Source organism: Silene latifolia, chromosome 10 (assembly GCF_048544455.1).
Source record: "Silene latifolia isolate original U9 population chromosome 10, ASM4854445v1, whole genome shotgun sequence".
Taxonomy (NCBI): Eukaryota; Viridiplantae; Streptophyta; class Magnoliopsida; order Caryophyllales; family Caryophyllaceae; genus Silene; species Silene latifolia.
In genome coordinates this window covers 11,827,327-11,844,119 of record NC_133535.1, presented here as the reverse complement: position 1 = coordinate 11,844,119, position 16,793 = coordinate 11,827,327, and the positions used below count along the sequence as shown (strand labels likewise).

Here is a 16,793-nt window from a genome sequence, read left to right as displayed (position 1 = left end):
GGTTGGGGATTTTCTGATTGGATCAATATTGGTCCCATTAAAGTGTCTCGGATTAGGCTATTCAGGCCGGGTAAGTTAGTGTCAATTCTTACAGCCCTCTAAAACCGGAAATAAGTGATCTCTGTCTGAATAAATGAGAAAACAGGAACAGAAAAGGTAATCTCATTGACAAACTACAGACTTGCAGCTAATACACTGATACCTGCTTAGATAACTGATCGACTCGATTAACCAACCTAAGTATAACTAATGTTACACTTACAAACTGCAGTATTAAATCCTGTCTTCCTGTGAAACTATATCTTCCCTGGGTGGTGAACTAGAATGACATGCAACCACAAAACTTCTTAGGAGCGTAACCTGTAGCGCGGTATTTTGCAGCCTTCTCCTCAATGATGAGCATGTTCTCACCCTTTTTCGCTTGAACCATTGCCCTTTTCTCCTCGGCTTCCTTGTGATATTGTGCTACCGAGTTTTTCAACTTTTCCGCTTGTTCTGCCCTCTTCTTTTCCAGCTCTTCCTGCTCAAAGTCATCAATGGTGAGACCGATAATTACACATGCACAAAGTTGAGACTGGTTAATTTACGCACCTCGGTTTTCTTCAATTTAGCATCTATTGAAGCTTTCTTACTGTTTTCCCATGCATCAAGAGCTGACAGTTTTTTCTGTGCTCTGTTACAATATACGAGTAACGCAAATGTCAACTAGTTCATCTGGTAATCATGTAGAATGATAAATTTACGACGGAAAAACGACAACAAACTCACTTGTTAAGTGCTTTAGTTTTTTCACTTTCTTCCCATGCCTTGATAAAAGATAGCCTCTTTTCTGTCTCAACATGTTGTAGAGCAATATCTATAGCATAACATTACATAAACTCTATTATTGTACAACAACAACAATCATAATAGACCTGGCAAACCTTTGCCAGGTCTGGTCTGGTTAATTCAGGTCGAGTCTAATTCGGGTTTGCAAGAATTCAAGCAGGTCGGGTCAGTTTCGAGTCAATTATTATCAAGTTATTTAGGGATAATGATCAGTGTGTAACAATAAGCGTTCAGGTCCGGTGTCGGGTCGGGTTAACTTTACGAGGTCTAAACAATATCATAAAAATTCATTGTTTGTGTTATACTCACCTCTATCTCTATTCCTGTGAGCACATTCATCTTCCACCTCTGTTGACAAAACAACATTAAAGCTAAATCAATCAAAATATATATTCATGCAAAGCATAGTGTTACACACACATACGACAAGTTTTGAATAAGACGGTTTTACAGAGCCGAGTTCTATATGATTTTGAGGTGAATTTTCTAAGTAAAACTTAAAAAACTCACCCTAAAACCTTAAATTCTCACGTACTCACGTTATAAAATAACTGATTGAATAGGAGAGAGTATTATTTAACGAGCCATTTAAAGTTAACTAAAAAAACTACGAATACTCGTATAAAATAATGGAAAAAAAAAAGTAATACTTTCAACAGCCGTGGGAAGAGTTGTAGGCTGAGGAGCAACTTGAGGAGTAGACGGAGTCGGAGGCGGCGGAGTCGACGGGGCAGCAGCTGCCATTGGGGGTGGCACGTCAGAGGTGACGGTTGATGAACTTACAGAACTTGTTTTACTACTTGAGGATTTCTTTGTCTCTTTTTCTCCCATTTTCTCTTTTTTATTACTAAGTTTTAATTTAATTGTTTGTAATTATTGGTTGTAAAAACGTTAATTTCAACCTGAAAGTATAAACATCAGAAATTTTGGAAGACTTGGTGTAATTTATATAGAGTTTATTGGTAGTCGAAGTGGGTAGCATTATCTCATTTTGCAATAATTAATTTATTATTATATATAACCATATAATCATTAAGTGACAGTTAGGACAAGAATTATAAATTTAAGCATATAGTTTTTATTTTATAACTAGTTTTGTGGCCCGTGAATTTCACGGGATATTTTGTTTTTAGGGTAATGTTTTTAATGTTTCTAGTAATTGAGACTTTATAAAAAATCAAATCACATAGTAAGATTACCTCATGAATAATTCATGATAGATCGTGTACTAAAAATACGAGCATTGACATGTTAACATAAAGATCAAAGTCGATAAATTAAAGAGTGCTATTTTTTCAAAGGTAAAATGATGAAAAAAATCAACAAATACCAAAATAAAAAATACAGTTGAAAAAAAAACTAAAAAACTATTACTCGTTCACGTTGATGTCGTCAATCTTACACTTAGTTTTTAATATATAGTTCTTTAAGCAATCCTAATATTTTACTTCTCCATATAGTCTTCTTTCTCCAATGAATCGTCCCTATAAAAAAAGTAACTCAGTAATTAGTGCGAATTAACCAACAAAACAGTGAAATTTGTTTTATACAATATTATCGTTATTAACTTAAACTTCCTCTTAAATAGAGAAAGAAAGGGGGAATAGAAATGAAGTATTAGAGATGTAAGTATGTTAACCTTTGAATAGGTCAACACCACAAATCTTGGTAGACCCTAAATGAGAACAAAACAAATACATACGATGAAGTTGAAAAATGTGATTAAAACCTAATACCAATGGAACTTGCACTAAAAAAGAAATAAATTAGTTAATAATCTAAAACCTTAATACATTTACCTTAATTGGAATAGAATCATAGGAAGATTAGTGACACATTTAGTTCTACTAACAATAGGGATGAGAAAAATTTTGGTTTATAAATTTTGCCTTCCAACAAAAATATATAAACAATTGAGGATGCGTTCATGACTTTTGAGCATCATTTTTTCATTATTATCAAATTTAATATAAGTATAAATATGAATCAACGTTCATGACTTTTGAGTTTTGAGCATCATTTTTTTCATTATTATGAAATTTAATATAAACATAAATAAGGAGTAAGGAGAAATGAAATGTATAAGGTTTGCTTGATTACTAATAATTATAATTTTTTTTTTTACAAAATCTACTTTATACAAGAGTGGTTTAAGATATTATCGTATGTAATTAAATATGACATATAGATTATGGTAGATAGTTTGCCTTGCCTTTTAATCAGATTTATAGATTATAGATTTTCTATTTAGATTATAGAGTTATAGATTTTTCTCAGTATTATGAAGTCTAACATAGACATAAATATGGTGTAAGGAGAAATGGAATGTGAAAGGTTTGCTTTATTATTATTATTTTTTTACACAATCTACTTTGCATGAGAATGGTTTAGAAGTTACCTTCCGAAATTAAAATGTGACATGCAGAATAATAATGGTAGATAGTATCGCTTGCTTTTTAATTATCTTATGGAATTAAAGTTAAATAAATAGGTAGATTAATAACCAAATTTATGAGAGGAAAATAAAGAGTTTATATTAGTTTTTTTAGTGATTGCAACTATTATTTTTTTTAATTTTTTTGGTACTTATAAGCATGTGACAATTTTGGAGATGATTAACTTTTTAATACATAGTTTTGCCTTTTTATAATATTGTATAAAAATAAATAATTAAGTAATTAATATAGATGAATTAGTATTAACCTCTATAAAAAAGGTTATTTCATAACAATAATCCATCTTATTGGTGGTCTGCAATAATTACTCCATCCTATTAATAATCGCAATTAAAGCCAACCTGCACCTGACTTTCTAATAACGAACCAGATGATATTTTGTGAAGTTTATGTTGGAATATTTGATAGTTTTTGGACAACCTAGCTGGTATATGTGATGTTTATATGTAATATTTTCAAGTGATGAATCAAGTACCTAGTTTATTTGATACACATAAACATCACAAAATATCAGCTGGTTCGTTATTAGAAGGTATGGTGGTTAGGTTGGATTTAATTGGGATTATTGATAGGATGTAGTGATTATTGCAGACCAGCAATAAGATGGATTATTGTTATGAAATAACCCCTATAAAAATGCCATGTGAATTAAAATTAAATATTTTAAGTAGCCTTTTAATTATATTGTATAGATAGATAGATTTTACCTCAGTTTCGTGCCTTTTATATTTCTTCCCTCTTCATATTACTCACGTGATGCTTTGTCTTATCTGCATTCACATACATTTCACGATGCTTTAAAATTCATATAAAAAATATATTGACCAAAAGGTAAAACATCAACATGGCAAAAATTTCACAAACGAATCAACATTGTCACATGTAAATCATTGAAATTAAATCAAATGGAAAACATGAATTTAAATATAAATCAAAGGATTTATAATACTAATAACATAACAAATTAAAATATACTTTATTGGACATAACAACAACAATACTCAATAATAATACTCAATATACTCTCTATAATCAAATAAATAAATTAAACCATAAAATATAATCCACAACTTAGGAACTCATGGGCGAATGAGCAATAGATTTTAAATAAATATTGTGAATAGAAACTATCATAGGTATTATAGGTCTTATAGCCATCACACAACCATAGACTCCCATATTTTAATTTTAATTTTAATTTATTTTGTGGTATTATTAAATTAGATAATTGATTGCTGAGAAACTCAAGAGGTGAATTAAATAGGAAAAAATGTTAATGAAAATTATGGGTATTAATAGTATACAGAAATCTAATCAATTTATTAACATATTATATTACAAAAATTAATTAGATAGGAAGAAATTTTAATTAATTTGGTGGGTGTTAAGTATTATGAAGAGTTTTAATCAATTTATTATAATATTTAATTAAAAAAATGAATTAAATAGGAAAAAATGTTAATAAAAATGGTGGGTGCATGTTATGAAATGTTTTAATTTATTAACATGTTTTATTACCAAAATTTCAATTAAAATGTCAATTTTAATTATAAATTATGACATTTATTAACATGATTTTAACACAAAAGTTCAATTAAAATGTCAATATTGATTATAAATTATGAAATTTTGATGTAAATTTGTAAGGGTTACATAAATTAAATTAGTTTATAGAAAAATGAATTAAATATATAAAATAAGACAATTACGTGACAATGGGTTTTGATGCTCACATTTACGTGGCATTTTTTAATCCTACGTGGCTTTGTCTACGTGGCGTTTATTAGTCATTTTAGGGTAGCCTTTTAATTATATTTATAGATTTTAAACTGCTAATTTATGTCAGACATGATGAACTATTGACTGTTATGATATACTCCCTCCTATTCTCTAACATCTTCCACATTTCCTAAAACGGCAAATTCACTAAGATCTTCCACTTTCCTTATTTGTCTATCTTTTGTGGTTACAATATCTTATGACCCCACATTCTCTCTCTTACTTTCATTTACATCCACATATCATACTCCCACTAAATTCTACCTAAAAACATTTGTGGAAGAACATAGAGAATAAGAGGGAGTATCAACTAGCTGAGTTGGTAAAAAGGTCATAAGCAGTAATACTCATGGTTTCGATTCAAATCCTTCAACATTAAAATCGCAGTTGTGGCTCACTTTACCCCTGTTCAACCATATAGATCGGGTGTCCAAGCTTAACTTCCATTAACTTTCTTGCATATGTGTTAGATGAAAACATAAAACTTAGGAGTCAACTAATACAAGAAAGAAAACCTCAAAGTAGAGGAATGTTTCAAATAAAAATGAAAAAGCCGGCTAAATAAAAAGGTAATAAAGAAAGAGCAAGACGTGTTACGTGTACAAAGAGTTGAGGGACACCTCATACAGTCATACTTAGTGACTCTCCATAATCATCCTGAATCTCACCTAAGATTCCTCAATCCAAATCTGAGGGTATCTTCACAACTTCACTATCTTGTCTTACAAAACCAAAGTTGGCTGGTGGTGTGAGTGGTAAGGGCTCTCATCTCTTAAACAAGTGGTCAGGGGTTCGATTCCTGACTCTTGTGAATGAAAAAACCAAACTTGGGAGGGGTCAACCCATTAAATTGCCTTCAATACCCCAAAAAAGATTGCCCCAGCTGTCGGTATGGGCTACTCCTGGTCAACACAAAAAAAAACTATCTTATCTTACAAAGAGATAAGGATCATAAATATATCGGGTCGGGTTTGGGGTAAACGAAAGAAGTGAAGGTGGTCATTTTTCGGTAAAAATATTCCCTCCGTCCCGGTCGTTTGTTATCCTTTTTTTATTTTGAGGTGGTTGTCCTTTCTATTTTAAGATTGAATTTGATGAGTAATTTGATCATTCACACTCAATTTATTTCACTTGTCATTTAGTCATTGGCCCCCTCCCATTTCCAATAGTATTTAAAAGACCTAGAGTTCAAATGACACACTAGAATATGAGATCAGGTCCAAAACCAATGTGACTGCCGGGCCGGCTCACATTCTCGTCTACTTACACCACTGGTTATATACTTTGGACCAGCCCACATTCTCCTACTATCATTCATCCAAAAAAAACCACTGACAGGTCCGTTTGGTGCGGGTTTGCAAGAATTCGGGTCAGTTGAGTCAAATTCGGTTGGGTTGTTAATAAGTTATTTGGGGGTAACAGTGAATATGAGATGAAAAACATTCGGGTTGGATTGAATAGGGTTGGCTAATTTATGTCTTGAATCGTACTCAGGTTCCTCAATGGGTAATTTAACTATTTAAAAAAATTTAACAAGTTTATCATCAGTATGCCTAATTTTGATGACTCACAAAAACTCATCAATGAAACTCATAAATGGATGAATTTTGTTTCGGGACCTTGGAATCTCGAAAAATGGATGAATACTTGTATTATACAATTCAATTTCTGTAAAAAAGATTATTCGAGTTTCGACGAATGCTGAATTATTGCATACATGCACCCCCAACCTCAAGTGTCCTCCGTTGCTCCTCAAATTTTGTGTGGCCTTTTTACCTGATCTGAGTAACTTTTTTTGTGATTTCCGGAGAATTTGGTGCCGGGACCCTGGAATCTCGAAAACTGTGTATTATACACTTTAAGTCATCAATTTGAGCCATTCGAGAGGTTGCACCGGACCACATTTTTTTTCTCCTTGTTTTTTCTACCACTTGTCCGAGGTCATTTGAGCAGTTAACCTATTCGATTTAAGCCCAAATAACGAGTATTAATCCATTTTTCCTGATTATCCGAGGTTCGACAAATGTTGAATTATCACATAATTGCACACCCAAATGTCATCCGTTACTCCTCAAAACTTGTGTGGCCTCTTTACCTGATTTGAGGAACCTTCTGTGTGATTATCGGAAAATTTTGTTCCGGGACCCTAAAATACCGAAATTCGTGTATTATTAACTCTTCAATTTGAGCCGTTCGGGAGATCGTACCGCACCACGTTTCTATTCCTCTCAGTTTTTCTGCCACGTGTTCGAGATCGTTTCAGAAGTTACCCTATTCGATTTTAACCCAAATAACAAGTATTAATACATATTTTTCGCGATGCTTCGATGTTTAACTACGGCTAGTTTATTGCCTACCGGCACCCCTAAATGTCCTTCTTTGCTCCTCAAATTTTGTGTGGCCGCTTTATTATGCTTAGGAACCTTCTGTGTGATTTCCGTAGAAATTTTGTTCCAAGACACTGAAATCTCGAAAAATATGTATTATACATTTCAATTTGATTTGTTCGGTAGGACGTACCTGACCACGTTTCTTTTTCTCCCGGTTTTTCTATCACGTGTCCGAGGTCATTTCAGGAGTTAACATATTCGATTTTAGCCCCAAATAACGAGTATTAATCCATTTTTCACGATTATCCGAGGTTCGGCGATTGCTGAATTATCGCATACCGGCACCCTCATGTGTCCTCCATTGTTCCTCAAATTTTGTGTTGCCTTTTTACCTGATCAGAGGAATCTTTTGTGTGATTTCCGAAGAATTTTGTGTCGGGACCCTGTAATCTCGAAAATCGTGTATTATAAACTTCAATTTGAGTCGTTCGGGAGGTCGTACCGGACAACGTTTCTTTTTCTCCCAATTTTTTTACTATGTGTCTGAGGTCATTTCAGGAGTTAACCTTTTCGATTTCAGCACCAAATAACGAGTATTTATCCATTTTTCACGATTATCCGAGGTTCGATGAAATACTGGTTTATCCCTTAATTGAACCCCCAGAATGTCCTCCATTGTTCCTCAAATTTTGCCTGGCAGCTTTATCTGAGCCGAGGAACCTTATGTGTGATTTCCGGAGAATTTTCTTCCAGGTCCCTGAAATCTCAAAACTCGTGTATTAAACACTTCGATTTGAACCGTTCGGGAGGTCGTATCTGACCACGTTTTTTTTTTCTCCCGGTTTTTCTACCACGTGTCCGAGGTCATTTCGGGAGTTAACCTATTCGATTTCAGCCCCAAATAACGAGTATTAATCCATTTTTCACGATGAGGTTCGACGAATGCTGGTTTATGCATACTAGCACCCACAAATGTCCGTCGTTGCTCCTCAAATTTTGTGTGACCACTTTATTATGCTCGAGGAACCTTCTGTATGATTTACGGGGAATTTTATTCCAAGACCCTGGAATCTCAAAAAAATGTGTATAAATTTCAATTTGGTCCGTTCGGTAGGTCGTACCGGACTACGTTTCCTTTTTTCTCGGTTTTTCTACCACGTGTCCGAAGTCATTTCAGGAGTTAACCAATTCGATTTAAGCCCCAAATAACGAGTATTAATCCATTTTTCACGATTATCCGAAGTTCGACGAATGCTGAATTATCGCATTTCAACACCCCATGTGTCCTCCGTTGTCTCTCAAATTTTGTGTGGCCTTTTTAACTGATCAGAGGAACCTTTTTTTGATTTCCGAAGAATTTTGTGCTGGGACCCTGGAATCTCGAAAACTGTGTATTATACACTTCAATTTGAGCCGTTCGGGAGGTCGTACCGGACATTTTTTTCTACCGGTTTTTCTACCACGTGTCCGAGGTCATTTCAGGAGTTAACCTATTCGATTTCAGCACTAAATAACGAGTATTAATCCATTTTTCACGATTATCCGAGGTTCGATGAATGCTGGTTTATCCCATACTTTCACCCTTGAATGTCCTCTGTTGCTCCTCAAATTTTGTGGGCAGCTTTATCTGACACGACTTTTGTGTGATTGCCGAAGAATTTCCTTCCGGGACCCTGAAATCTTGAAACTCATGTATTAAACACTTGTGTCTTGAACCGTTCGGGAGGTTGTATGGGACTACGTTTCTTTTTCTCTCGGTTTTTCTAAAACGTGTCCAAGGTCATTTTAGGAGTTAACCTATTCGATTTTGTGGTCCAAATAACGAGTATTAATCCATTTTTCACGATGAGGTTCGTGCATATCGGCACCTCCCAAATGTTCTTCGTTGCTCCTCAAATTTTGTGTGACCGCTTTATTATGCTTGAGGAACCTTCTGTGTGATTTTCGGAGAATTTTATTCCGAGATCCTGAAATCTCGAAAGATAGATTAATTACTCAAAAAAATTCGTCAATAAAACATGATAAAACTATCTACCAAGGACAATAACACAAGCATGCAATTGGTGAAAGTTTTTAATTAGGGTTATTTAACTAAAGACACTTGCTTTACAATAACACATGCTCGCATACTTGTCTAAAACCGTCTCAAACAAAAATTTGTGTCTATGTTAGTTTTTTTCCCTTTTAGCTAGTTTGTTGCATTGTTGCAAAAGTTTGAAGGTTTACAAGGAAAGTATGTGGGTGATCCCTAGTAGTCTCCTTAAAAAATGGAGTAAAATAGAAAATGTCTAAATTACCAGAAACTAATCTGATTAAACTCGTTCAAGGAGTTCAAAAACGATAGAAGTTTCCCATGAACAAAAAATCTTGATTTAATTTTTATTAGTCAGATTAGTCGGATCGCTTAAGCTGGCGAGATGATGCATGGATTAGTCGGATCGCTTAAGCGAGCAAGATTGACACGATAATTTTGATTATGTTTGCATATTTATACTTAATTGTACAATATTTTAGACCAACAGAATGGTCGATGAAGAAATGGGCAATTTCTTTCTTGACTTCCTTCCTCCTTCTTGCCATACTTCTACCTTCTTATTGGGTTGCCATTGTAAGTCTTTAAAATCTTTGCACGCTTTTTTATGAATTTTGTCGTTTCCTCGGCCATCAGCTTAGTCTTTTGGTTGAAATGACTCTTTCAGAGTGTTGGGATATTAAAATTTTTTGAATAATGAGTGTTTATTAGCAAATTAATTAGGTAATTAGCGTTTATTTGAAACTATTTTGGTTCATAGTGTCCACGTCATCATTTATATATTATTTTTTATGTTTTTATATGAAACCGCTAAGATTGAAACTCATTATATGTTATAATGTCTTGTTAAACAAAGACAGACAATTCATCGTTGCAAAAAGGTCTCTCAAATTCGGACAAACGATTGAAAAGAAGGATTGACGATGCAGTTCAATCAATCATCTGTTCGAAAACAATGTCCTTTACATGTCCAAAATCGAGCAATAACTCCTCAAAGTTCGAGGACAGAAACCCCGACTCAGAATTATGTCCGGATTACTTCAGATGGATCCATGAAGATTTGAAGCCATGGAAAAGCAGAGGAATCACTCGGAAAACGCTTGAAAAGGCGAAGGATATAGCACATTTTCGACTAGTCATCGTAAATGGTAAGGCATATGTAGAAAAATATAAGCAGCCTTACCAAACAAGAGATGTTCTTACACTGTGGGGGATATTGCAGCTGATGAAGATGTACCCGGGAAAATTACCCGATTTGGATATAATGTTCCAATGCGGTGATAAAACCGTGATTGAGAAAAAAGATTACCAAGTAATTAACGGTAGCATTAGTCCGATTCCACCACCTGTTTTTCATTATTGTGGGGATGATTCGTCGTTTGATATTGTCTTTCCTGACTGGACCTTCTGGGGTTGGTAATTTCTTCTCCTGAATTTCGATACAAGTTATATAGGCATAGAAGAATACTCCCTCTGTCCTGGTCATTTGTTGTACTTTTCCATTTTTGGGTGTTTCAGTCAATTGTTGTTGTTGGAGTATAAATCCACTTGTGAGTCCCACATCGGTGAAAAAGAGAGAGATTGTCTATCTTATAAGGCCTAGGGGTGTTTCTCCCATTGCCAATTGGTTTTGGGAGATAAGAGCATTCTTGGGCTTGTGAGTTAGACTTCTCTCCTCCACCGCGGGTAAGGCCAGACCCATCTCGTGTTTAACAGTTGTTCCACTTGTCATTTAGTAATTGACTCCCTCCTCTTTCTTTAGTCTTTGTGCCAAAACCAAAGGACAACAATTGACTGGGACAAAGGGAGTAGTTTCCAGAAGGAAAATGTGATGTTTAAGGCGGTATGAATTTGTTTTTGCAAGGACTGAGACGTATATAAGGCCTTGGAATTCTGTAATAGACGAGCTCAAGGATGCGAATAACAAGATCAAATGGGTCGAGAGGGAGCCGTATGCGTTTTGGAAAGGGAACCTATTTAATGGTCACAGAAACGACCTAGCGAAATGCAATTCATCCGAGGATTGGAATGCTCAAATTTATAACATGGTAAGAATGTCGAAATAACAATTATGTCGAAAACTATTAACCTTATGTCGTCAGTTAATGTATTATACAACTGGTTGTATATACAACTTATTTAATGTAATTGAGCGTTGTTACAAAGATGTCGAGCTCTATTAACAAAATTATCGAACTATGGTACAAAGTTATTGAGTTTAACAGAATAATTATTACACTCACTAACTTTGTAAAATAACTCAAGAACTTGTAAAATAGCTCAGCAACATTGTGCAAGAGCTCAACAATTTTAATGCGGTTGTACAATTCTATTATATAACTCGTTGTAGAATAGTATTTGTGTTGTGTCTAGAGGCTTTTATATGGAGTGACAGTTACTTCACAATATTAGAAGGGAAACACTTCAGTGATCCATTGTAGCAATTTTCTCCTCGTTTTACATAGAATGTACTGAGGAGAATTTGCGCGCGCTTGTAGGATTGGGATCTCGAAGCAAAGGAAGGATTCAGAGATGCAAAAATGGCTAAGCAATGCATGCACAAGTATGTGAGAACTATGCAATATTGAAATTCTGTTTCATTCCCTGAATCTATTATTACTCCCACTTTTTGTTAATGAAGGGAACATCAGAATATGTTTGGGAAATTTTGTGATGATCTCATTAGATAATTAGGAGCAAATATATAGTACAATCAAGCAACTAATTGATATCTAAAATATAGGAGCATATATCTCGACTAATTGACTTAGCAGCTAAATAATAGGCTCGAGACTCTCGCCTAACACCCCCCCTCAAACTGGAGCATGGAGGTCGATAATGCCCAGTTTGCGGAGTAAGTACTGAAATTGTCGTGCTCCCAACGGCTTAGTGAACATATCGGCCACTTGATCATTTGTCGACACATGAAATGGTGTAACAAGGCCTTCCGTAATAGCATCTCGCACGAAGTGACAATCAATTTCAATGTGTTTAGACCGCTCATGAAAAACCGGATTTTGAGCAAGGTGAATTGCCGATTTGCTGTCACAGAATAATCGCATAGGGGAAGCAAGCTCAATATCCAAGCTTGTTAATAAACCCTTGAGCCATTTGAGCTCACATACAACCGCTGCCATCGATCTATATTCGGCCTCAGCCGAGGATAATGAAACGGTATGTTGTTTTTTCGTTTTCCAAGACACCGGTGAATCCCCTAGAAACACGAACCAACCTGATACGGAACGACGAGTTAGGGGACATTTTCCCCAATCAGAATCACACCAACCCGACACGGTAAGCTGGCTGTCGGAGCGTAAGAAAATGCCCTGTCCCGGACTGCCTTTCAAATAGCGAACAACTCGCATAGCTGCCTCCATGTGAGCTTCACGTGGAGCTTTAAGGAATTGAGAAAGCACATGGACGGAATAAGACACATCTGGCCGTGTGACGGCCAAATAAACAAGACGACCAACCGATCGTCTATACCGCTCAGGATCGATCACAAAGGAACCGGCGGTGGTAGCAAGTTGATGATCAATGTCCATGGGTGTGGAACTCGGTTTAGCACCCAATAGACCAACTTCACTAATAATATCGAGAGTGTATTTCCGTTGACTAAGACAAATGCCGTCACTATTTCGCGCAACTTCAATTCCAAGAAAATACTTTAAAATACCCAAATCTTTCATTTTGAAACATCGGTTCAAGTAGCTTTTAAAATCACAAATGGCCGAATTGTCGTTACCCGCAATAACAAGATCATCTACATAGATTAAAACATGTAAGCGTACCTTGTTATTAGAGTAAGTAAATAACGAATAATCGGAATAAGAATGTCGAAACCCATATTTCCGGAGTTACTGACTAACTTTGCAAACCAACATCGGGGTGCTTGACGGAGACCATATAAGGATTTCTTAAGACGACAAACTTTACCATCGCGGCCATGGCTAAAGCCGGGAGGAAGTTTCATGTAAACTTCTTCATTCAAATCCCCGTGCAAAAATGCATTGTGGACATCCATTTGGTGTAATTCCCATCGCTTTAGAGAGGCAACAGCAAGAAGGGTACGGATAGTGACCATCTTAACCACAGGAGCAAAGGTTTCGCCGTAGTCAATACCTTCAATTTGATGATTTCCAAAAACAACGAGACGAGCCTTTAAACGTTCAACGGTCCCGTCAGATTTGTGCTTAATCTTGTAAACCCAACGACAACCAAGAGCCTTTTTACCTGGGGGCAAATCAGCTAATTCCCAAGTGTCATTAGCCTCAAGAGCATCAATCTCAGCTTGCATAGCTCGACACCACCCCTCGTCACGAACCGCAACTTTAAAGGAGGGAGGTTCAACTCCTGCTGTTATAGCTGCTAAAAACAGACGATGTCGACTAGAAAATTTATCACAATTTACAAAATTAGCTAAGGAATATGGTGTACCTTCAGTCGAGGATGGAGAGACTGGTGAACTTGGGGATGATGGACTGTTCGTCGTATCAAGAATATAGCCGCTTAATCGTGAACCGGTGACCCCGACCAAGATCAGCCGGGGGATCATTAACTGGCGGAGACGACGACCCCACAGTGGCGGTGGCAGCATCGTTAATAATAGAAGCGGGCTCGGGAACATTAGGAGTCGAAGCAGTGGCAGAGGACTCGCCATTAACAGAGGACGAATCATGGACAGCGTCGGAATCAGAGTCAGCAGGAGTTTGAAATAAGCAAGAGCCATCAGGGAGTAAAACGGAATTGTCGGAATTGTCCAAATCAGCCTGTGTTTTTGTGTCCGCAAACGGGAAGGAGTCCTCATAAAAAACAACGTCTCGCGAGATAAATATTTGTTTAGTCTCAAGATCATATACCCGCCAACCCTTTGTATTATGAGGATAACCCAAAAATAAACATTTGCGACTCCGTGGTTCCATTTTATCCCCTTTAGTTTTCTGATTATGAACGAAACAGAGGCATCCAAATACCCGTAAATTTGCATAAGACGGAGGAGCGCCAAACAAAATTTCATATGGTGTTTTGTGATGCAAAATAGCCGAAGGTATTCGGTTAATTAAATGTGCAGCTGTAAGGACACACTCACCCCAAAACTGTTTAGGAAGACGACCCTGAAAAAGCAATGCGCGTGCCACATTAAGTATGTGACGATGTTTACGCTCTACACGCCCATTTTGTTGAGGCGTGCCTACACATGAGGTCTGAAATTGGATGCCATGCTGCAAAAAATAGTCCGCCAAATGATTGAACTCACTTCCATTATCACTTCGTACAACCTTCACCTGTTTAGAAAATTGGGTCTGTACCATTGCTAAAAAATGCGTAAAGAGACTTGTAACTTCCGATTTTTAGCAAGCATTAAATATACCCAAACGGAGCGTGAGCAATCATCAACAATAGTTAAAAAATATTTCGCGCCACAAGTAGACGGAGTACGATAGGGGCCCCAAAGATCGCAATGTATCAATTGAAAAATTTCAGATGCAATATTATCACTAGTATGAAAACTAGATCGAGATTGTTTGGCAAGGTGACATACATCACACACCGCACTTTTATTAAAGGAAAGTGTTCGGGCTAAAGGAGTAAATTTAACCGCATTATCCCCTGGATGACCAAGTCGACGGTGCCACAAATTATAATCCCTGGTCGTGCCAACTGTGTTCACCAAAGAGAGCGGAGTAGACGAAAGCAGAAACAGTCCATCATTTAGTTCACCAGCTCCAATCATCATCCTCGTAGACCGGTCCTGAATAAGGCAACAATCCTTAGTAAATTGTAAAATATAATCAAAGTCAGCTGTTAATTGTGAAACTGAAATTAAATTGCAGGTTAAATGAGGGACAAATAAAACCCGACGAAGAGTTATTTTGTTGTCAATTCGTACGGTACCCATTTTAGAAGCTAAAATTTGCTTCCCATTCGGTAATCCTACAGCTCGTGGAGGAATTACCATGGTGTCGGAAAATAACGTAAGATCACCTGTAACATGATTAGAAGCGCCAGTGTCTATTATCCAAGAAGTACACATACCAGACAACCGATCCGAAGAGACGGAAGAAGAAGCCGTGTAGGCCACATTAGCGTGAACAACAGGATCACCTCGAGATGCGGACCCGGACGCAGGAGTATTCTCGATCCCAGCCCCCCCTGTCTGCGACGGAATTCCTCTAAAGTACGGGGTCGACTACCCCACCAGTCAGGGAATTTATTTGTTTTGAAAAAACAATTGTTGACTTCATGACCATGCACTTGACAATGAGAACAAAAGAACTTGCGTCTTTCCAATTTTTCCTTCTCACGTATGGCTTTCCAATCAGTTGGGGTGCGTGAGACCCCAGGAACAGCAAAAGCCATGACATTAGTAACATCCGAAGGGGCAGCGTCACCATGAAGTAGGCGTTCAGATTGCAAGGCCGCGTGATACCCGCGGTTGAGGGTGGGCAAAGGGTCCAATTGAAACTGTTGGTTTCGAAGGGTGCTATATAGACTACGGTCGAGACCCATAAAGAATTGATGGAGTCTCTCGTTATCGAGTCTTTTAGTTGCCTGAGACGATATGTCGCAAGTACAACGCCCACACGTACAAGCGAAAGGAGGCTCGTGAATTGCCAGGGCATCCCAAAGAGTCTTTAATTTACCATAGTATTCGGTTACAGACATACCTTTGAGTTGTTTACAATTAGCGAGATCGGTCTTAAGTGAATGAATGGAAGTTCCATCAACAACAGCGAAACGTTCCTCCAAATCGCGCCAAAGAACAGCAGCATCTTCAACAAATGGTACACTGGAGATGACCGATGGATCGATCATGTTTCGAATCCAGCGAACAATCGTGCAATGTACCACTTCCCATTGTGCAAGCAAGTTTTCCTCAGTAGGTTTTTTGATAGTACCGTCGCAGAATCCGAATTTGCGACGAGACTTAAGCGACATACGGATGTCACGGCTCCAATCCTCATAATTAGAATGAGTTAGAGAAATGCTAGAAATTTTTATGCTTGGAATGTCATGAGATCCGAGATAAAAAGGTGATAAAGGATCGATTTTGAAGGTAGTATCGACGGCTTGATCACCAGCCATGTCGACAGTGAGTTCTGCGTTTTTTTTTTTTTTTTTTTTTTTTTGGTTGTAAAAAAATTAGGGTTTGATGAAAATATTTAATTGGCTCGATACCATGTTAATGAAGGGAACATCAGAATATGTTTGGGAAATTTTGTGATGATCTCATTAGATAATTAGGAGCAAATATATAGTACAATCAAGCAACTAATTGATATCTAAAATATAGGAGCATATATCTCGACTAATTGACTTAGCAGCTAAATAATAGGCTCGAGACTCTCGCCTAACACTTTTCCTTTC

General features: G+C 36.7%; 3 protein-coding genes across 4 annotated transcripts; 1 reads left to right on the top strand and 2 right to left on the bottom strand.

Moving 5' to 3' along the window:
- Positions 1-101: 101 nt before the first annotated feature.
- Positions 102-1,724, bottom strand: LOC141607129 (remorin 1.4-like). The gene is made up of 5 exons (XM_074426490.1): positions 1,479-1,724; positions 1,138-1,176; positions 769-856; positions 592-673; positions 102-520 (listed from the first exon to the last, which is right to left on the bottom strand). The coding sequence occupies exons 1-5, from the start codon at positions 1,657-1,659 to the stop codon at positions 320-322; spliced, it is 591 nt and encodes a 196-aa protein (XP_074282591.1). The 5' UTR covers positions 1,660-1,724; the 3' UTR covers positions 102-319.
- Positions 1,725-9,716: 7,992 nt separating this feature from the next.
- LOC141607126 (uncharacterized) lies at positions 9,717-12,085 on the top strand. Of its 2 annotated transcripts, none has more exons than XM_074426485.1 (3): positions 9,717-10,001; positions 10,282-10,841; positions 11,290-11,587. In XM_074426485.1, exons 1-3 carry the CDS (start codon positions 9,870-9,872, stop codon positions 11,489-11,491), a joined length of 894 nt encoding a protein of 297 aa, XP_074282586.1. In that variant the 5' UTR covers positions 9,717-9,869; the 3' UTR covers positions 11,492-11,587. The 2 variants fall into 2 exon arrangements, with proteins under 2 accessions (XP_074282586.1, XP_074282587.1); XM_074426486.1 differs by lacking the exon at positions 9,717-10,001 and adding an exon at positions 11,924-12,085 and having other exon boundaries at positions 10,323-10,841; positions 11,290-11,473.
- A 3,884-nt stretch (positions 12,086-15,969) lies between these two features.
- On the bottom strand, positions 15,970-16,511 carry LOC141607107 (uncharacterized). Its single transcript, XM_074426464.1, has 2 exons — positions 16,094-16,511; positions 15,970-15,977 (listed from the first exon to the last, which is right to left on the bottom strand). Exons 1-2 carry the CDS (start codon positions 16,509-16,511, stop codon positions 15,970-15,972), a joined length of 426 nt encoding a protein of 141 aa, XP_074282565.1.
- Positions 16,512-16,793: the final 282 nt, after the last annotated feature.